Raw genomic sequence first — 23,101 nt, 5'->3', positions numbered from 1 at the left:
TCATTCTGAGTAATTCATAGTTATTTGTATGGGATGAGCAAGTGAAAGGATAATTAGAATGCAGGGTGATAAGAACTATAACAGAGTGTGCTATGGGAGTCCAGGAAAATGCATTTTATCCCTGTCCAGAAGATCAGGGTTATTTTCATGGGAGGAAAGCATATTGAGACTGAATCTTCAAGAATGTATTAGCCTGCTTAAGAAAAAAGGAAAAGGGCATTGTAGATTGCAGGAAGAGGAACAGTTATGCAGAGACACAAAGTCATAACGAAGCATGATAATTATTACCAAGAAGTACAAGTTATATGGAGGGAGTATAAAGTACAAGTAGGGAATCGTGGAAAATTGAGGCTGGAGTTTGATCATAAAGAGGGAAATTATGTACAGTATTTATCAAGGTAGGGAGATTTGATGCATTTTTATAACATTCCAATCAAAATAGTTAAAATTATTTCTTCAGTTAATGGCCCAAGTGTTAATAATTATCCAGAATGCTTCATTTTCTTACAGTTATGGAAAACTAAAGCAGTACTGTGGTTTCAACTAACTGTCACATATATTTACATTAAACTTAACTATTTTGACCAGTTTGCTTTAATTTCAGAGATTGCTTTGCATAAATCCACCCCTGTTTGAAGTCTATCAAGTCTTGTTAAGCCCAACACAGCATCATGTGGCACTTATAGGAGTAAAAGGACTTACAGTGTTAGAATTACCTAAAAGATGGGGGAAGAATTCTGAATTTGAAGGTGGAAAATCAACAGTAAATTGTAGGTAAGTTATATTTTCATTTAGTGTTTAACTTTATAGTTTGTAATCCATGCAGAAAATTATTCAAGACCAGTAATTCTAAGGTATGTTTATTATGAATATTCCATATGGTCTGCACATTGGCATTTTATGGTAATAATGTTTATGGTATATATGTGATTATATTTTATTCTATCTGAATTATCACATTACTCTCTCTTTAAAAGTCAGGTCATTCTTCAAGGTAGAAATAAGATTTTTTAAAAGCAGTTCTTTATCTGTGAGCCAGACAGTTTGCTCGTAAGTTCAACAAAGTTTTGTTTTTGTATAATTTTTTTCCCCAACAAATCCAGAAAAGTGACCATCTGAAAGATCTACTGAAAAGAATATACGGTAGAAACCCACCTTTAGTTCCACAACTTACAAGTTGGATCCCCTTAAAATGTTTTCTAACTCCATTTCCTCATTTCCACAATAGGAATGATAATATCTGCTCTTGTGTTTTTCCTCACAGAGTTACTAAAAGGATCAAATAAGATACTGTATCTAAAATCATGTGTACAATATAAAATGCTCTACAATTTAGAAAGTGTTTTTATTTTAATTCTTTGATATTGATTGAATCAATGCTTTGAATGCTCCCCTAGCAAGGCTTAAAAGAGAAAGAAAGTTGAAGAAAAGCAAAGAGTGTTCAAATAGATTTTCCTTTAGAAGATTTTTTTCATCCAAGTCCTACAAACTGTTTTGTTGGAAAATTGTTGTCTTTATTTTAGTACCACTCCAATTGCTGAGAGATTTTTCACCAGTTCTACCTCTCTGACTCTAAAGCATGCTGCCTGGTATCCAAGTGAAATGCTGGATCCCCACATAGTGCTGTTAACATCAGACAACGTAATAAGGTAAGTTTTATTTTTATGTCTTATAGCCTTGTGATTGGGGAGGTTCCATTTGCGTTTGCCAGTTAAGAATTCAAGGTCCACTAATGGGTCCTGGGATGTTAGAATGCTTTATCTGATGGCTGTTGTAACCCATTCTCAAGGATAGTCTAACTGCCCTAACTTACACGCCCTAATTACTGCTGTTCTCTCTCAACTAGTCTTCCTGCCTCCTCCATTCTCTCCTACCTAATTCTGACTAATAAGTACTGTTAAAATAACCTTCCTGAGCTGTTTTCCTAATGTCACTATTTTGGATGTAATGTAGCATAGGGGGAAGAGAATATGACTGGGAATTGAGAGATCTCAATGCCACTTCTGTCTTTGAGATCTTAAACTTCTTTTAGGGGAACTCCAGTTTCCAGTTTGTAAAACGAGCAGATTTGATGATTCTAAAGCCTCTTCCAAGTTTTGTACTGGATTAAGTGACCTAATCCTGCAAAGATTTCTGTTATCAGTTAGCTTTCGGGATCTGCCTTATATAAAAAGTTTATGGGGAGGCTCAACTGACTGAGATATAAATACCTCCAGTTCTGTTTTTCCTTTTTTACCTGTATTCTACCAAATCTTCCTTCCCTACTCAATACTTGATCCCTTAATGGCATCTTTTATAGATCTCATAGCTTTCTGGTTACTTTTAGGTATAAAAACAGTCTGTCCAGTTTAAAACTCCAATCTCAGATCTGTTTCAAAACCATAACCTGGGCCTTTCATGGCTCAGACCCTGAGGCAGCTGCAGTAAGTGGAGGGAGCATGATCTGCTCTTTGACTCTTCTTCTGTCCCAGCATCTTGAGGTAGGGGGTAGAGTATCAGGAGCGGGCTGCCTCTTCCTCCTTCTGGGTCTAAAGCCCTTGTTAATTGGAGTAGGGAGGATAGCTGAGGCAAACATCTGACCTAATTGTTGTCTGTCAGTGGTGGGGCAGAGGGGTAGGGGCATATCCCTGATCCTAGATTAATCTAATTCCACATGCTGCTGGTGGCCGCTGTTGATGGGGTAGTTACTGCACAAATGGTATGTATGTGTTTATGGGGGTGTGTTTAGTCTCCAGACCTCTCCATCATTACAGAGCTCTGTCTCTCATTGTCTCTAATAGCTATGTATGCCCTGAACCCTCTCTCAAGATGGCGTATCCCCAAACTTGGTACTCCTCCCTTGTCTTTCATATTGTGGTCATGGTAGCTGCTCAGGTATTTTTTTCTGCCCTCCGAGGACCACAGAGAACTGGGCGTGCTATACCATAGCCATTTCTTATACCTTTCCAGCCTCTCTTCCTCCAGTAATCTTCATGTATGAAGTAGATACCATATAGTGTTCATATCCCCCTAATCCTAGGAGATGGCATGCCAGATTCACCCAGGAATTTCCTCACCTTGGTGGCCTGTAGTTTCCTGTAACACATCTGGGATTTAGCTCAGAAATGACCTACTCATCTCCCCTTTATTACAGGCACCTCTAAATCTGACCATTTCTCTTAGAGACTTCCCTACCCTTCCATTTGGCTTTGTAGTTGGGGATAAAGAAAGGAGGAAGGAATGCTTCCCATTATGAACATTGTACTGTATGCCTAAGGACTCTTGGCACCCTCTCTCTCAGTCTTCCTTTTATATAGGGTGGGAGATAGCAAAGTCTAAGTCTTCTTCACTTAAGCCCTGAAGGAGTAATCTGGCCTCAGTTATTGAAGGTTCTTTTTAAGATATGGGGTATTTAACACTTCTCTTTCCTAAGCAGTGGGCCTTATTGACAATTTCAGGGCAGCAAGAAATTCCCACTCAGTGCCCTGTTGCATTTAGTGTTTCAGTGTTCCTCATTACAATATATGCTCTCTAGTACTTACATGTATTTTGAAGTCATTGCTTATAGGCAGCTAGGAAGACCACAGTGAATGTGTGTTTAGTTGGTTTAAATTTTCATTGAAAATATTTCATTGAAATATTTCAATGAAAATATTTCATTGTTAAATGGTATTTTATTGATAATGGAACAGGTTAAGTTTAAAACGATACTGGTGAAAATTTTTTTTAGTTTTATGCTTCCCCTTAAGAAAATAGGGATGACGTGATAGTGTCTTTATATAACAAAAGCATATATAGATTATAGGCTAAATGTCACTCATTCTGCTGGTCAGAATAGTGAGATATGGTTATTTCTCTAATTAGATTTGGTGTCTAACAGGCAGAGAGAGAGAGATGGGTATAATCAAAGGGAAGCTGGCAAACTTAGGGGCAGTTGTAAGATGAGCACATAAGGTAGATATGGCTAAGGATTTTGGATGGAAGAGGCAGAGGTGCAATGCTGTGGAGTAGACTAATAAAGAATTTTGGTAAGGATGGAGAATATTTCTTCAGGTCCCAAGGAAACCTCCTGTTAAAAGAACAAATAAAATACCTACTTGGTCAGTAATAGAAAGATCTTTGGGAAAGAAATGGTTGTGATAACTGGCAGAAAAATTCTCAAGATCTGCCTAGATATATAGAAGAAAGAACAATTTTGGAGAATGAAAGAGAATTAAACATGTATTGGCGAGGATGTGGAAAAAGGGGAACCCCAGTATGCTGTTGGTGGGAATGCAGACTAGTACAGTTACAGTGGAAAATAGTGTGGAGTTTCCTCAAAAAATTAAAAATGGAGCCCTGGCCAGTGTGGCTCAGTTGGTTGAAACATTGTCCCATATACCAAAAGGTTGGGGGTTTCGATACTGGTCAGGGAACATACCTAGGTTGCATATTTAATCCCTAAGTGGGGCATGTATAGAAAGCAATCAGTTGATATTTCTGTCTCTAAAAAGAAAAATTAAAAATGGGACTTCCTTTTGACCTAGCAATTCCACTTCTGGGAATATACCCTAAGAATCCTGAAACACCAATTCAGTAGAATACATGCACCCTTATGTTTGTAGCAGCATTATTTACAATAGCCAAGATCTGGAAACAGCATAAGTGCCCATCAGTAGATGAGTGGATAAAAAAGCTGTGGTACATTTACATAAGGGAATATTATGCAGCAGTTAAGAAGAAGGAACTCTTACCTTCTGTGACAGCTTGGATGGACCTAGAGGCTATTATGCTAGTTGAAATAAGCCAGTCAGTGAAAGACAAATAGAATATGATCTCACGTATACCGGTGAATCTAATGAACAAAATAAACTAAAAAACAAAGTAGAAGCAGAGGCATAATTACATGGAACAGACTGACAGCTGTTGGAGGGGATAGAGCAGGGTTGTGGAGACTGGATAAAGGAAAGCAAACAGATTAGTCAAAGAACATATACATGACCCATGGACAGGGACAACAGTATGGGGATTGCCTGAGGGAAGGGGTGCTGGAGGGGGACAAAGGGGAAAAAAGTAGGGACAACTGTAATAGCATAAATAATAAAATATAGTAAAAAAGAAAAAAGAATTTTAAGTGCTGACTTTCTTCTCTTTTGACTTCTAGAATTTACTCTCTGCGAGAGCCCCAGACACCCACTAATGTCATCATACTTTCAGAAGCAGAAGAGGAAAGTCTAATGCTCGGTAAAGGGTAAGTTTTCATTTGTGTCATGAAATGCTTTTCAAATTAGGTTATTGAGATTATAAATGTTGTTTTAACGGGTTGCAAGGTTTTCAAGAGGTGACTTTAGCATGCTTTTGGTAAGGTGAGAAATAAGCAAAAAGTAAGCAATGTGAATAAGTAACATGTTGCAAATCTGAATGTCGTCATAACTACTAGATTGATCTTTTTTCAAGAAAGTTCTAAAATGTGAGTGGCTTAAACTGATTCCGTGTTGTATCTTGAATAAAGTCCAGCTCTGGCCAGTGTGGCTTGGTTGGTTGGAGCATTTTCCTGTAGACTGAAAGGTTGCAGGTACAATTCCCAATCAGGGCACATAGCTAGGATGAGGATTTGATCCCCATTCAGGGCACATCCGGGAGACAACCAATTGGTCTTTCACTTGCACATTGATGTTTCTCTCCTCTCCCTTCTTCTCTCTCTAAAAGCAAAGAAAAACATGTCCTTGAGTAAGGATAAAAAAAGGAATAAATTCTAATATTACGAAAGTACCAAAAAGGTGAAAGGTGAGTGTTGGGCTAGAGGCCTACCATCTGTTCACTCAGTGTAGGCAGGCAGATTGCTGAGCTCCCAGACCAGCATCTAGTGTCCCAGAACTGGACTGGACATAGATAGCCCTCCTGATTCCCCAGTGACCCTGACTTCTGTGATTTTTCTTACCCACTATAGGGGCAAGTTCCTGGCTGTGTTGACCACTAACAGAATCACCCTTTGAACTCATAAACCCTATTCCTTTGACTTCCTGATCATCAGACTTCTCTGGTGATCACTACACATGATCACCTGCAGTGTGTGCATGTGAAGTGAGGCTTTTAGTAGCAGGATTTCTGGACTTCCATTTAGCTCTTTTCATGTCTCCATGGTCATATCTAATAGTCATTTATTTTTGTTTTTCCAACCTTTATTCCTCTGAATATTTTATATATAGCTATCCTGTATTTGGCAGTTTTGGTCTCTGAGGACCTTGGGGGATGGGGTAGGGATCTAAATATGTATTTGGTTTTCCTGACCCACCAAGAAAGGCTTCTTCCTTTCATTGCTAATATCTTAATTGTGCACTTAGGTCTACTTTAAAAATATTTTTTCAATTATAGTTGATATTTAATATGTCATATTAGCTTCAGGTATATAGTACAGTTACTAGATGTTTTTATAATTTATAGTGATTCCGCAGTAAGTCTAGTACCCACCTGGTACCATACATAGTCAGTGTTGTTAACTATATTCCCTATGCTGTACTTTACATCTCATGACTATTTTGTAATTACCAATTTTTACTTCTTAATCACTTCACATTTTTCATCCAGCCTCCCCAATCCCCCTAATATTTGGCAACCATCAGGTTGTTCTCTGTGTCTATGAGTCTGTTTGTTTGTGTGTTTTGTTTTTTACATTCCACATATAAGTGAATCATATAATATTTGTTTTTCTCTGACTAACATTTCACTTAGCATAATACCCTCTAGGTCCTTCCCTGTTGTTGCAAATGGTAGGATTTTATTCTTTTTTTATGGACGAGTAATATTTCTTTGTATATGTGTACCACAGCTTTTTTATCCATTTGTCTATTGATTGGGCTGCTTCCATATCTTGGCTATTGTAAGTAACATTGCAATGAACATAGGGGTGCCTGTATCTTTTCAAATTAGTGCCTTGGATTCAGATAGATACCCAGAAGTGGAACTGCTGGGTCATAAGGTAGTTCTCTCCTCTTGTCTTCTTTGGGGTAGGGGGTAATTCTATTTTTAACTTTTTGAGGAACCTCCAGTATGTTTTCCATTATGGCTGCACCAATTTTGCATTCTCACCAACATTGCACAAAGGTTTTTTCTACATCCTCACCAGTACTTGTTTTTTAATTTATTGATGATGGTAGTAGCCATTCATTGTGGTTTTAATTTACATTTCTTTGATGATTAGTGACATTGAGCATCTTTTTTTTTTTAATGTTTTATTTTAGAAGGGAATGGAGGGAGAACACATCAGTGTGTGGTTGCCTATAGCACACCCCCAACTGGGGACCTGGCCTGCAACCCAGGCATGTGCCCTGACTGGGAATTGAACCAGTGACCCTTTGGTTCACAGGCTGGTGCTCAATTCACTGCACCATACCAGCGCTACCCCAGCCAGGGCACATTGAGCATCTTTTCATATGTCTATGGGCCATCTGTATGTCCTCTTCGGAAGGTCTGTTCAGGTCCTCTGCCCATTTTTTAATTGGATTGTTTGGGTTTTTTGCTGTTAAGTTGTATGAGTTTTTATACATTTGGGATATTAACCCTGTATTGGATGTATTGTTAGCAAGTATCTTCAGTTGGTAAGTTGTCTTTTTGTTTTGTTGGTTTCCTTTGCTGTGCAAAAAACTTTTAGTTTGATGTAGTTCTATTTTTAATTTTTTTGTTTCCCTTATTTGAAGAGATAATATCAAAAAGAAATATTACTAAGTGCAACGTCAGAAAGAACATAACTGCCTATATGTTCTTCTAGGAGTTTTATGGTTTCGGGTCTTACATTTAAGTCTTTAGTCCATTTGGAGTTTATTGTTGAGCTTATGTTCGGGAATATTGAAAGCCTGAGTTTCGGGTGTATTCCTCCACAGAGGATTTTTATCTCCTTCCACTAGGAGTTAGAGGTTGCCACCAACCTGGGACCACATTGATTCTCTTTGGTTGTCCCAGAATTGAAAGTTTCAGTTAAGTGATTTTAATGTCTTACAGCAGCAGCTACTTAAATTTCAGTGTATCCATCTCCACAATAAGGGAAATAACTGCGTCTGGGGTTGATAGGGCCTGTCCTGGTGTCAGGGTGTTTTCTCCCTGGCAGTGTATTTCCACAGCTTATCAACTTGCCGTTACAGACACATTGTCTAGGTGAGAGAGAGGCAGGAGGGCCCCGCAGTTATCAACACAGCTGGGTTCTAATCTCAGCTCTACCATTTGTCAGCCATGGCATCTGGTCAAGTTACTCGATTGCGCTAAGACTCATTTCCATGAATATAAAAAAATTATAATTGTGCTCATTCGTTAGGATTATTGTGCAGAATAAGTGAGATCATGCATTAGAAGTGCTTAGCATGGGTCCTACCACAGATAAGTAGTCATTAATTGATATCTACTATCATTATTGGATCAAGTATTAGAAATATTCCTATATTTAAGTTCCAGTTAAGTTTTAATGGTTGGGAGTTAAGTATCTTTAAGTTAATTTCTATGTCTATTTGTTCCCATTTATTGTCTTGATTTTTTAGTTGAACTGATGCAGTTCTTTTATTGTAGATATTGGGATTTCTCATTTTTAGCATCCTGATACCATATACCTTTCATGTGATAAACAAACTAAAATATAGTACTTATAATACCTTAGAATAATGTTGACTTTCAACTGTATTAAATTGTGGTTAAAATAATAACCTTATTCATCACCCTTGTATTAAACTGAAATCTGTTGGGGTAACCAATTATACTAAATTTTAAAATTGTAAAAACAGCATGGTTTATCACTTGTCTTTCCTGATTATAAAGGTAATGTATATTTATTATAGAAAATTGGGCAAACTACAATAAAGTATTAAGAAAATGAAATATTATGTCAAATTCTATGTCTGTCTTCAGTATAACAGCCAAAATGATACTTTCAGTATAAATCAGATCATTCTATTTTCTTGCTCTCCACACCCCGTTGATTTCTCAGAGTCTTTACCAGGGCCCTGGAGGGCCTTCAGGTCCGGCCCTGACTCCCCCTCTCTCCACCCTCATTCCTCCCTCTGTGCCCTGACTCTCTCACTGTAACTACCTTGGCCTCCTTGCCGTTCTTTAGACGGTATCGACCACCTTCCCACCTAAGTGCTTTTGCACATGTTCTTCCTTCTGCCTCAACTGCTCCTTTGCTACACAACCCATACTTGCTCCCTTAACTTCCTTAAAATCTTTGCCCAATTCTCACTTTGTCAGAATCCATCCCAGACCACCTAGTCTAAAGCAGTACCTGCATCAATACCCTCTTACCCTACATTTTTTCCCCTTCATAGCATCATTCTCTGACTTGGTATTATGTGTTCTTTTCTCCTCTGTTTGTTGTAGGTCTTTATAACTAGAGGTAGGGCCTTTGTTTAATGAACTGATGTGTTCCCAGAACCTACCACAGTGCCTGGCACAGACTAGATACTTAGTAAATATTGTTAAGTAAATGCATCCTACTATTCAAGAAAACTGTAAATGTTTTTATATATTTTCTTTTTGTTTCTTTTTGTGTTTATGCATGTTTGTATTTGTATATTTTTGCTATTTGTGTCTGTACTTAAACTATTTAAAATTAAAATAGCACTACACAAGTTTATGGCCTACTTTCACATAATTTTCCAGTGTTGCTTAACATTCCTCATAATCATAATTTTTTGTGTTCTCTATTGAATACAAATTCCATCCCACCTCCTGTTATTGGGCCTGTTTTCAACAAGTTTGTTTTTTAATCTCATTTCAGAAGGGCATACACAGCATCTCTAGGAGAAACGGCAGTAGCATTTGACTTTGGGCCACTGGCAGCAGTCCCAAAGAATACATTTGGACAAAAAGGCAAAGATGAAGTCGTGGCATACCCACTGTACATCTTATATGAGAATGGGGAGACTTTCCTTACGTATGTTAGTCTGTTACACAGGTAAGTTGAGGAGGTAACCCACCTAAATGAAAGTCCAGCTTGTGCTCCAGTAGAGATTGCAATAGTTAGGGTTGGGATCTGTGCTTTTGAGTTTGTGGGAGTGTTGTACCCTTTCAGTGCTTGGCTTTCATATTCTATTTATTTTTTTAAGGACTTGGAAGTCATGGTAAGGAGTTTGGTTTTATTTTTATTTTTTAAAAATATATTTTATTATGCTATTACAGTTGTCCCAATTTCTCCCCCTTTACCCTCCTCCACCTGGTATACCCCTTCCCTCCAGCAGTCCCTCCTCCAAGTTCATGTCCATGGGTCGTAAATATGAGTTCTTTGGTTTCTCCATTTCCCATACTACTCTTAACATCCCCCTGTCTAGTCTGTACCTACCAATTATGCTTCTTAATCCCTGCACCTTTCCCCCCATTCTCCCCCTTTGCCCTCCCAGCTAATAACCCTCCAAATGATCTTTATACCTATGATTCTGTAAAGAGGAGAGAGAATAGAGTATGCAAAATTATAAAGATGAGAAACACGAAAGAGCTTGATAGATTGCAGAATGGTGAGGCTTTATTCCCAGTAACATTCTCCTTGATAGAAGTGTTGTCTGCCTTCCCCATATGATCTCTCTCAGGGGATGTTGTGTAACGTTATCACTCTCCCTATCCCTTTCTCCCCTCTGCCACCTGGCTCTCATTTGTCCGCACTGTGATCTACCTAGTAACCTTAGCTCCAAGCCTGAGAGTCATCTATATTCTCTTATGTCTAGTCCGGTCCCAAAATTCTATTGATTTTACTGTGAACATTTCTTGAATGTATATATCCTTCTCCATTCTCTTGTCCCTGCTTCAAACCCTCATCATCTGCCAAGATCATTTTTTTTTTTTAAGATTTTATTTATTTTTAGAGGGAGAGAGAAGGAGAGGGAGAGAAACATCAATGTGTGGTTGCCTCTCGCACATCCCCGACCTGGGACCTGGCCCAAAGCCAGGCATGTGCCCTGACTAGGAATCGAACCAGCGATCTTTTGGTTTGCAGGCCAGCGCTCAGTCCACTGAGCTACACCAGCCAGGGCCAAGATCATTCTTAAATAGTTGCCCTGAATCCCATTTTGGTCCCCTCTTTGTCATTCTTTTCACTACTGCTCACTACCAAATAAATCTTAGTAAATCACTCATGATTTAAACCTCTAGTGGCACATTGTCCCCAGCACATAGACTCTGAGCCCTTTCACATGGCACATGGGATCCTCTGCTTTGTAAGCCAGTCTTGAGTATCTGCCTCACTCCTTCTCTGTTGCCTTAGACTTTGTACTTTACCTCCCATCATACTAAGCTAAGTTTCCTTCTTGTTAATTCCTAATCCTTCATGCCTCCAGGAGTTTGTATATCCTGTTCCCTAGCTTGGGATGTTTACCACCTTTTCCCAGAATATACTCTTTCTCCACTGATCTTACTTGCTTTTGATACCTTTCTTATACATCTCACTCTTTGTATCTTTCTGTATTCCTTTGTACACTGTAAAAGCCTTGCGTTGTTACACTTATTACATGGTATAGTAATTCTGGTTAAATGTCTGCTTCACCAGCCAACCCATCAGTTCGGTAGGGGTGTCATCTAGCTCTCCATAAATGTATTTGTCTAATCCAATTAAATATGTGGGACTGGAGCCCTGGCAATAAGCTACACTTGAGAAAAAAAATTGGGGATCATCAGAACATAAGTGGTAGATAAAACCAGGCGTGGTTTAATATGCTGTTGTGTAAGTGTATTTTGTAAAGAAAAGAGGGCTTACAGCACTGATACTTTTTTTACCTACATTTGTTTCACTCTTTATTCAGTCCTGGGGATATCGGAAAGCTGTTGGGTCCATTGCCCATGCATCCTGCAGCTGAAGATAACTATGGTTATGACGCTTGTGCAATACTCTGCTTACCCTGTGTCCCCAACATCTTAGTGATTGCCACTGAATCAGGAATGTTGTATCACTGTGTTGTGCTGGAAGGGGAGGAAGAAGATGACCAAACAGTAAGTCAAGCTAGTGAGTGTATATTTGTATCTCCAATACTTAGTATACTTCTGTGCCAATATAAATGCTTAATATATATTAGGAATTTAGTTTATATCTGACACTTCTGTGTATTTTGGAAATTAAACACTTGAAATCAATTGAAGCCCACTTAGAAATTTAAATGGGAAGAAGAGAAGGTGCCTAACTTACTTGATCCACCAACCTACATATATCTTTCTTTCTGAACTCTAAATTGGCATTCTTTAGTGACAGATAAAAAGAACCTTTGAACTGCTGCATTAGCTCCTCTAAATTTGTTTGTTCTTCCTAAGAGAGACTTTTCTCTTTGAAAAATAACAAGGTACTGTCATAATAGGGGGTGGAATTAAGAATTAGAAGGCAATATTTAAATCAGCTTTTTGCTTTTGTTTTTCATTGTGTACATTTTCAGGTGAACATAAAAAACTAAAATTTTGCTTTTTTTACAGTCAGAAAAGTCGTGGGATTCCAGGGCCGATCTTATTCCTTCTCTGTATGTGTTTGAGTGTGTTGAGTTGGAGCTAGCCCTGAAACTGGCATCAGGAGAAGATGAGCCCTTTGATTCTGACTTTTCTTGTCCAATCAAACTTCACACAGGTAAGGTATTTTTTTCAATTACAGATCACATTTAATACTTAATATTAGTTTCAGGTGTATAACATAGTGGTTAGACATATACTTTACCAACGAACCCCTCTCCCAATAATTCTGGTGCCCAGTTGGCACATAGTTACGACAGTACTATTGATATATTCCCCATACTGTACTTTACATCCCCATGATGGTCTGTAATAACCACTTTGTACTTAAGCCCTTCACCTTTTTCACCCATCCCCCTCCACTCTGGCAACCCTCAGTTTATTCTCTGTATCTAGGAGTTTGTTTCTATTTTGTTTGTGCTTTAGATTCCACATGTAAGTGAAATCATATGATAATTGTTTTTCTCTGACTTATTTCACTTAGTGTAGGTCCACTCATGTCACAGATGGCAGGATTTCATTCCTTTTTATGACTAACTATTCCTTTATGTATTAAGAACATTTAATTGTATATATGTATCACATCTTTATCCACTCATCTATTGATGGGCATTTGAGCTGCTTCCATATCTAATATAAATAATGTTCCACTGAACAAAGGGGAGCATATAGTTTTTTGAATTAGTGTTTTGAGTATTCACTAAATTCTGTTCTTTTATTCTGTTACATTTATACTAAAACTATCACAGACTATTTTGTGCTATTTATTTGTTCTGTGGTTCCAGCCTTTAAGAATTTAACTGGCTTTTTTTGTCCTTTTAGTCATACATTACACTTTAGGTCCAAAAAAGGCTGGGCACATTCCCCAAGTCTAAGATAGTGGGCTTTAGTCTGGATCTACCAAGATTTATAATAGTGACTTTTTTCTGGTTCAAATTAAAGAAGATTCCATGATTGAAATACTTAAAGGTATACAAACTTTAATAAACTTTAAAAATCAAATTATAATATACTGATATTCAGATACCTCTTTAACATAGCTTTCTTAAAAAATAAGTAATAAAACACTTTCTTCATTTTTTAGAACACATCTTGTTGTAATCAGACCCAATTTAAATGTTATTTTTTTTATTTTAACTTCTCTGAGTTGGTCCCAGATTGTTCTGGCACCTTATCTCTGTTCACCTAGGGAGCTCTTGGATAAAGACATGTGACAGTTAAAGAATGTGTTGTTGAGGCAGAGTGGCTGAGTGGAAGGAGTATGTGACTAGGAGTCTGGAGTGTCCTTTAGGTACTAGTTACAACTCAAATTAATAGGCTCTGTAGTATCGGGCATTTATTCAACCTCTCTGGTCCTCAGTTTTCTCATCTGAAAACAACAGGGATAATGTCAGATGATCTTTAAGGTTCCTGCTAACAAAATTCTTGTAATTTCATTTGCCCTTCCATGATTTCTCAGAGTCTCCTCTAGGATCTTGTCTTCTCTTTAAAGAACAGGGAACAAAAGCTTACTCAGCTGGAATAATTGGGTGTACCTTTCACAGTTTTCTTCTGAGCATTACAGAGTTCAGTTGCATAGCAGTCTGACTTAATCTGCTTATGGTCTCACTAACAATTTGTATAGGTTTGGTAATAATGACTTTGACTCTCAATTAAAGTGTAGCCAAAACATTTAAGGGAAAAGGGTCCTATAATGGACCAGCAGAGAGAACTCATTGGGCATATCTTATTAATAAGTACTTGAAGACATAAAGTCTAAATACTGTCTTGAAACTATGCTTGATAAATGAAGAAATGGAGACATTAGGTAAAGTAATATAAATTAATTGGTTTCCTTATAAAGATGCATGTGCTTCCTGACTGGGTAGCTAAGTTGTTTAGAGCATCATCCTGATACACCAAGGTTGTGTGTTCAATCCCCGGTGAGGGCACATATGAGAATCAACCAATGAATGCATAAATAAGTAGAACAACAAAAATTGATGTTTATTCCTCTTTTTCTCCCTTCTCTCTAAAATCAGTTAATAAAAACAAATTTTAAGTATATTTTATTGATTATGCTATTAGGGTTGTCCTAATTTTCCCCTTTGCCTCCATTGGCCAGGTACCCACCTTCCCTTCAGCATTCCCCCCCCCGCCCCCGCCCCTAGTTCATGTCCATGGGTCATGCATAAAAGTTCTTTTGCTTCTACATTTCCTATACTATTCTTACCCTCCCCCTGTCTATTTTGTACCAACGATTTATACTTCTTAATTCCTGTACCATTTCTCCCATTCTCCCTCTTCTCCCAGCTGATAACCCTCCAAATGATCTCTGTATCTATGATTCTGTTCCTGTTCTGGTTGTTTGCTTAGTTTTTGTTTGTTGCTTTTTACATTCAGTTGTTGATAGTTGAGTTTGTTGTCATTTTAATATTCATAATTTTGATCATCTTTTTCTTAAATAAATCCCTTTGGCATTTCATGTAATGCTTGGTGGTGTTGAACTCCTTTAGTTTTACCTTTTCTGGGAAGCACTTTATCTGCCCTTCCATTCTAAATGAAAGCTTTGCTGGATAGAGTAATCTACATTGCAGGTCCTTGCTTTTCATCACTTTGAATACTTGCCACTCCCTTCTTGCCTGCAAGGTTTCTTTTGAGAAATCAGCTGACAAATCCTTTGTAGATAACTCTCTGCTTTTCTCTTAATGCTTTTAAGATTCTCTCTTTATCTTTAAACTTTGGCGTTTTAATTATGTTATGTCTTGGTATGGTCTTCTTTGAGTCCAACTTGTTTGGGACTCAGTTCTTGGATTTGTATGTTTCCTTCACCAATTTAGGAAAGTTTTCTTCCATTATTTTTTCAAATAAGTTTTCAATTTCTTGCTCTTCCTCTTCTTCTGTCACCCCTATGATTCAGATGTTGGCACATTTGGAGATGTCCCAGAGTTGTCTTATACTCGCCTACTTTTTAAAAATTCTTGTTTCTTCATTCTGTTCTGGTTGAATGCTTATTTCTTCCCTATGTTGCAAATCATTGATTTGAATTTTGGCTCCTTTCCCTTTACTGTTGGTTCCCTGTGGGTTTTTGTTTTTATTTCACTTAGCCTTCATTTCTTCCCTTATATTTTTGCCATACTCAGTGAGTTCTTTGAGCATCCTGAATACCAGCGTTTTGATCTCTATATCTGATAGGTTGGCTATCTCCACTTTGTTTAGTTCTTTTTCTGGGGTTTTGTTCTGTTCTTTCATTGGGGCCATATTTCTTTGTCTCCTCAATTGGCAGCCTCCCTGTGTTTCTGTGTATTAGATAGAGCTGCTTTGACTCCTTGTCTTATCACACCTGTTAAGTTGTATGGGGTGGAGTCTTGGGTATTTAGTATTTGCACAGTGGCTCTGTGGGGGGTGGGGGGGGTGGGAGAGGGGATAATACTACTGCCTGGCTTCTTGAGGCTTGCCCAACACATGCCCTGTTTCCAGTCACTTCACCCACTTTCTTGTGTGACTGGTGCCTTTCTAGCTGTTGCTGCAGTAGTGATTCCCAGAGTGGGTGGGTTTGTGTTTGTTTTAGTCTGTGCAGGCCCTTTAAACAGGCTTTCTTGAGAAATTGGCAGTTTGTAGCTGCACCAAAACCCTACTGGCTTTCACAGCCAGGAAGTACGAGGCTTTATCTCCTGGCGCTAGAACCCTGGGCTGCACGGTCCGGCTTGGGGCTGGGATGGCTCACTCCTAAGGTATCTCTCCTGATTTTTATCCACCACACAAATGTGGGATTGCCCATTCCACTACTGCCGCTCCACGCCACACCATGTCCTCTCCCCCACAGCTCCCTGTCTACCCGTCTGGATGAATATGGCTTCTTTAAATCTTTGGTTGTTGAATTTCTTTTTTTTTTTTTTTTTTTTTAAACATTATATTTATTTATTTTTAGAGAGGGAAGGGAAGGAGAAAGAGAGAGAGAAACATCAATGTGCGGTTGCTGGGGACCATGGCCTGCAACCCAGGCATGTGCCCTGACTGGGAATCGAACCTGCGACACTTTGGTTCACAGCCCGCGCTCAATCCACTGAGCTATGCCAGCCAGGGCTGGTTGTTGAATTTCCATACAGTTCTATTTCTGGCAGTTCTTGGTGTTTTTTATTTTGAGGTTAGTGATGATTCTTGTGGTTGTGTGAGGAGGTGAAGTGTCTCTGCTTACACCTCCATCCTGTCTGGAGTCTAAGCTGTATAAATAAAAAAAACTTTAATAAGATAATATGCATATCTCTGGTAAATCTTAAATGTAGCCCTTTTTATCTTTGTTCTAATGAGAGTTAACAGTTTCATGTGAAACGAATAAATTGTTGACTCATCAATATTTGTACGAAAGGCATATTACAATCACTGAAATGTACCCATATTTTTAATGAGGAAAGTGAAATAACTACCTATAATATTGGGGGTTGGGTATCTAGTAAATTTCCTACTTCAGTTACTGTTGTTGCCTCTTTTTCATAACAGATTTCTGTTACATCCCCAAATTAAGACTTCTGACTTCAGCACTACAGACACATTTTGAAATGCCATTTTGAATAACAGACCTGATGAGATGATTTGAGAGCACTAGGTCTCAAGTATGGGCAAATGAAAAGAAGCTTTTCAATATTTTGTTATTCAGAGAGATGATTGCCATAGACCAAAAATTCTTATAAACTTCTTACAGCACAATGCTTTTTTCAGAGATATTATGTAGAACCCCAACATATAAAGCAGATGATGATAATATAACATCTATTTTACAACATTTATGCATTATAAAGTCAACAGTAAAAAAGTGAGGCTGTGCCCTGGCCTGGTGGCATAGTTGGTTGAAGCATCGTTCCATAAACCTAAAGGCTGCAGTTTCTATCCCCAAGGCAGGGCACATAACTAGATTGCAGGTTTGATCCCCAGTTGGGGCACATTTTAGGGGACAACTACTTGATGTCTTTGTCTCACATCGCTGTTTCTGTGTGTCTGTCTCTAAAAGCAATGAAAAATGTCCTCAGGTGAGGAGGTGGGGGAGAAAGAAAGGCTGTTAGATAAAAGAAAATTTGAATTTAGAGACTTAAGAGTGACAGTCACCATTTTATTTCATTTCATTTCATTAATTTTATTTATTTTTTAGAGAAGGGGAAGGGATGAAGAGAAACATCGATCGATGTTCACACATCAATCAGTTGCCTCCTCATGTCCCCATCCGGGAACCTGGCCCACAACTTGGGCATGTTCCCTGACTGAGAATCAAACCCATAACCTTTCATTTCACAGACTGATTCTCAACCCACTAAGCCACTCCAGCCAGGGCCAGTTACCATTTTAAATCAGCTTTAGTGTGTACTTGTTTCTGTATCTTGTTTTAGTTGTCTAATTTTATTTTCAAAGTCTTGAGTCACAGAACCAAATATTTAGAAATCATAATTATTCAGAATCTCATCTTTTAGGTTCAGGATAGTCTTACTGATATCAGGGTTCAAAGAAGTATAGAATATTACATTAAGACTATGTAACAACTGCTCATGTTTCTTAGTATAAATGATTTTCAAACAAAAATTGTATCCAGAACTTAAAATAAACTTAGAAAGTATCTGTAAGCCAAGATTATCAAGACAAGTAGAGCTTCACATTTCATACCTGACATACTATGATAGAACTATTCCCTAACCAGTTGCACTTAAGTATTTTCATTGCACCTGTGCTGTGGGAGTGCACTTGCTTCCATAATTTCATGTAAGTAGCTAGATGTGTGCGAGCATAGGTCTTTTGCAAAGCTGTAACCTTTCTCAGTAACCATCGTATTGTGAAGAACTGTAAACAAATGCTCCAAGGTAGACAGTAGGCATACATACATGAGTTACCTGATAGCAAGTGCTTATTCTTTGGTGAACGCTATTCTATTAATATTTAGAAAATAACGTATTTGGATTGCATTTATTCATTATACTTTTTAAGTATTTTTTATTGATTATGCTATTGATTACAGTTTTCCCAATCTTGACCCCTTTATCCCCCTCTCTGTCCTGCCCCCCCTTAGTTCATGTCCATGGATTGTACACATACGTTCTTTGAGTTCTGTTTCCCATACCGATTTTTATATCTCCCCATCTATTTTATGCCTAGTAATTATGCTGCTTCTTCCCTGTACCTTCCCCTCCTTTCCCCCTTCCCCTCCCTTCCCCCTCCCCTCCTCACTGAAATCCCTCCATGTGATCTCCATTTCTCTGATTCTATTCCTGTTCATTGTTTGCTTAGTTATTGTTTTCATTGTTTTTCTTTTCTTTTAGGTTCATTTGTTGATAGTTGTGAGTTTGTTGTCATTTTATTGTTCATATTTTTTATCTTTTTCTTAGGTAAGTCCCTTTAACATTTCATAAATTCATGGCTTGATGATGATGAACTCCTTTAACTTGACCTTATCTGGGAAGCACTTTATCTGCCCTTCCATTCTAAATGAAAGCTTTGCTGGATAGAGCAATCTTGGATTTAGGTCCTTGACTTTGATGACTTTGATTTTCAAATACTTCTTTCCGGCCACTTCTTTCCTGCAAGGTTTCTTTTGAGAAATCAGCTGATAGCCTTATGGGAACTCCTTTGTGGGTAACTATCTCCTTTTCTCTTGCTGCTTTTAAGATTCTCTCCTTATCTTTAATCTTGGGTAGCTTAATGATAATGTGCCTTGGTGTGTTCCTCTTGAGTCCAACTTCTATGGGACTCTTTGGACTTCCTGGACTTCCTGGAAGTCTATTTCCTTTGCCAGATTGGGGAAGTTCTCCTTCATTATTTGTTCAAATAAGTAATTTCTTGCTATTCTTCTCCTTCCTGCACCCCTATAATTCGGATATTGGAATGTTTCAGGTTGTCCCAGAGGTTCGTAAGTCTCTCTTCACTTTTTTGAATTCTTATTTCTTCATTCTGTTCTGGTTGGATGTTTATTTTTTTCCTTTTGTTCCAAATCGTTGCTTTGAGTCCTAGTTTCCTTCCTGTCACTGTTGGTTCCCTGAATGAATATTTTGCTTTATTTTATTTAGGGTATCTTTCATTTGTTTTTTCATTTTTCAACCAAGATCAATCAGATCTGTGAGCATTTTGATTACCAGGGCTTTAAATTCTTCATCAAATAGGTTGGCTATCTCCTCATCACTTATTTGTCTTTCTGAAGTTTTGCTCTGTTCTTTCATTTGGGCCACATTTCTTTGTGTTGGCGCACCTGCTAAGTTGTAAGGGGATGGGGCCTTAGGTATTCACCTGGGCAGGGCAACCCTCTTTGCTGTGCTGCCTGTGGGGGAGGGGCCAGAGAGGGAACAATGCAGCTTGCCTGCTTGTCTCTAGTGCACTTTCCAGCAGACTGTCTTGTGAGACTGGGAGTTTCTCCCACTACGGCAACTCCTGCAGTAGTCCACAGTCAGCTGTGAGTCTCAGTTTCTGCTTCAGCCAGCCCCACCTGCCCGGTCCGCCACCCTACCTCGGTTTTTCTGAGCTGGCCAGCCAGCATGGTCCGCCGCCCCCTTACCAGTCTGGTTTGTTCTGGTTGATTTTTTTCTTTAATTCCTTGGCTGTCAGAGTTCCGTGCAGTTTGATTTTCTGGCACTTCTGTTTGTTTATTGATTTTAAATTGGCTGTTATCTTCCTTTTGGTTTTTTGAGGAAGTGAAGGGTTTCTACCTACACCCCTATCTTGGCCAGAACTCTATTCATTATACTTTTAAAAATACTTAAATATATATTTGAACGTTGGATTCAGATTTTAAATTTCAAAATGCCTCACATAGTGCCACAGTGTGAATGTCCTATAGATCTTCCATCACTTTCATTAAAAAATGTGTTTTGGGGCTGCTGGGGTGAATTTTTTCAATTTCTAATGGCTAACAGCTACCTTTATATCATTAATCATTTCATTTGCAGATCCCAAGTGTCCCTCAAGATACCACTGCACTCATGAAGCTGGTGTACATAGTGTTGGGCTAACTTGGATTCATAAACTTCACAAATTTCTTGGATCAGGTGAGTTTTCTGTGCTTTTTCAATGTTTCACAGTATCCATGTTTGATATTTTGTATCAAAAGTAATTTGGAATAGAAAAATAATTTTGGAATCAAAAATCAATTACACCAAAAGTTTGATAAGATCAACAAAATTAACAAGCCCTTAGCTAAACTTACCAAAAATAAAAGGGAGATGACTCAAATTACTACTATTAGGAATGAAAAGGGGGATATTACTAATAACCTTATACAAATATGAAAGATTATAATGAAATACCATGAACGAGTGAACGAGTATGTGCCAGTTAAGATAAGCTAGATGAAATGGACAAATTTCTAGAAAAACAAATTTCTACCAAAACTGACTCAACAGGAAGTAGAAAATTTGAATATATCTATCTATAACAAGGGATTGAATTAGTAAACAAAAACTACCCAAAAAGAAAAGCTTAGTACAAGATGGCTTTGCATTTAAAGAATATCAATCATCCACAAGATTTCCATAAAATAAAAGGAGTACTTCCAAACTCATTGTATGAGGTCAGTATTACCTTGATACCAAAACCAGACAGAGATGTCCTGGAAAAGAAAGTATTTCTTGGACAAATATTTCTTAAGTATATAGATGTAAAGTCTTAAAATACTAGCAAACCAAATCCAGTAAGGGTAATTTAACATCCAGAAATCAATTAATGTATTACACTGTATCAATAGAATAAAGGACAGAAAGCATGTGATCCTCTTAACAGACACAAAAAGTATTTAAGAAAATTTAATAACCTTTCATGTTAAAAACATTGACCAAGTTAGTTAGCGAGGAACTTCCTGAAACTGATAAAGGGCAGCTATGAACAACCCACAGCTAACACCATACTTCATGATGAAAAACCAAGTGCTTTCTCTGTTAGCTTTCTGTTGCTGTTACAAATTACTGCAAACTTAGTGGTTAAAATAGTACAACTTTAGTATCTTAGAGTTCTGTAGGTTAGATGTCCTAGAATGATCTCACTGGGCAGCAGTGTTCCTTTCTGGAGGCTCTAGGGGAGAATCCATTTCCCAGCCTTCTCCTGCTTCTACTTTCCTCCTTTGCTTGTAACCCCATTCCTCCATCTTCAGATCTGGCAAGGGTGGAGTGAGTTTGAGTCCTTCTCTCAGTGTGTTACTCTGACCTTCTGCTCTACTATTTCAAGGGCATTTGTGGGAACATTGGGCCCAGCCAGATAACCCTGAATACTCTATCTGAAAGACATTTGATGGGCAACTTTAATTCCATCTGCAACCTTTATTCCCCTTTGCCATGTAGCCTAACATAGTCCCAAGTACTAGGAATTATTAGAGCACAGACATTTTGGGGGAGTCCATTATCCTGCTTACTACATTCTACTCCCTTTCCCCAAAGATTCACATCTGACCTACCTGCAAAAGACATTGACTAATATCATTATAGTAATACAAAGTTGAAAATCTCATCGAAATCTCATGAGCTCAAGTTTCCAGTCTCATCATCTAAAAATCATTTAAATTCAAATTGGTTAAAACTCTGAGTATAATCTACCCTGGATCAAAATTCCTGTCTGTCTGTGGACCTATGAAATCAGGAAATAACTTATCTGTTCTCAGAACACAGTGATGGCACCAGCATAGGTACCAGTTATAGACATTCCAGTTCAAAATAGACAAAAAGGAACTACAGGTCCCAAGCGATTTCAAAACCCAAATTCTGTTAGGTTTCTATGCCTGGAAGTAATCCCCTGGGTTACAGCTCTGCCCTCTTCATTTTACAGGAAAGATAGCATTTGTTTGTAGAGTAGTTTCATTGGCCTGTTTCTCGTCAGTAGAATTTTGGCAATGGAACAGCCTTCTCTCATTCTCTGACCTGTTCTGTTCAAGCCAGTAGTGCTTCTACAGGTATCAGATTTTTGGGCACTTTTTAAAAAAAGATTTTTACTTATTTCTTTTTAGAAAGAGGGGAAGGGAAGGGAAAAGAGAGGGAGAGAAACATCATTTGGCTGGCTCTTGCACCCACCCCAACTAGGGTCCTGCCGGACCTGCTTAAAAACTATTTAAACTAATAAACATGTTCAGAGAGGTTACAGGATACAAGATCAATAGACAAATATCAGTTCTCTTGCTGTGCACTAGCAATGAACAATCCAAAGGGAAATGGGAAAAAAAGGTTCCATTTACAATAGCATTAAGATCAATGAAAAACTTAGGATGAATTTAACAAAAGAAGTACAAAACATTAACCGCAAAACATTGTTGAACTAAATAAAAGGCCAAATGAGAAACATCTCATGTATGTGGACCAGAAAGCTTAATATTTTAAAATGACTTACTCCCCCTAATTGATATAGAGTTCTAGTGCAATCTCTATCAAAATTCTAGCTGGCTTCCTTTCAGAAATTGATAAGCTGATCTTAAAATTCATGGAACTGAGTGATCCAGAATAGCCAAAACAATCTCAAAAAACCAGAGCAAAGTTGGAGGACAACTCTTTTCAATTTCAAGATTTCTTTCAAAAGTATGGTAATCAAGACAGTGTGATATTGTCATAAGCTTATACATATAGGTCAGTGGGATAGAATTGAGTCCAGAAATGTACCTTTACATTTGCAGTTATTTGGTTTTTACAAAGGTGCCAAAACAACTCAGTGGGGGGAAAGAGTAGTCTTACCAACAAATGGTACTCAGACAAGTGTATGT

At 38.0% G+C, this 23,101-nt stretch overlaps 1 protein-coding gene across 2 annotated transcripts in view; it reads left to right on the top strand.

The window, feature by feature from the left end:
• Positions 1–23,101, top strand: part of NUP88 (nucleoporin 88) — a 34,246-nt gene that overhangs the window by 2,409 nt on the left and 8,736 nt on the right. The window contains exons 2-9 of one of the 2 annotated variants that reach the window (XM_036033200.1): positions 605–774; positions 1,524–1,649; positions 5,123–5,209; positions 9,719–9,895; positions 11,730–11,916; positions 12,388–12,535; positions 18,699–18,716; positions 20,316–20,414. In XM_036033200.1, the coding sequence (XP_035889093.1) occupies positions 605–774; positions 1,524–1,649; positions 5,123–5,209; positions 9,719–9,895; positions 11,730–11,916; positions 12,388–12,535; positions 18,699–18,716; positions 20,316–20,414 (1,012 nt within the window). The remainder of the gene's footprint in view (positions 1–604; positions 775–1,523; positions 1,650–5,122; positions 5,210–9,718; positions 9,896–11,729; positions 11,917–12,387; positions 12,536–18,698; positions 18,717–20,315; positions 20,415–23,101) is intronic. The other variant, XM_028534404.2, reaches the window with a different exon arrangement.

Source organism: Phyllostomus discolor, chromosome 8 (assembly GCF_004126475.2).
Source record: "Phyllostomus discolor isolate MPI-MPIP mPhyDis1 chromosome 8, mPhyDis1.pri.v3, whole genome shotgun sequence".
Lineage (NCBI taxonomy): Eukaryota > Metazoa > Chordata > Mammalia > Chiroptera > Phyllostomidae > Phyllostomus > Phyllostomus discolor.
Note: the sequence above shows the minus strand (reverse complement) of the source record. Positions and strands in the feature narration are given on the sequence as shown.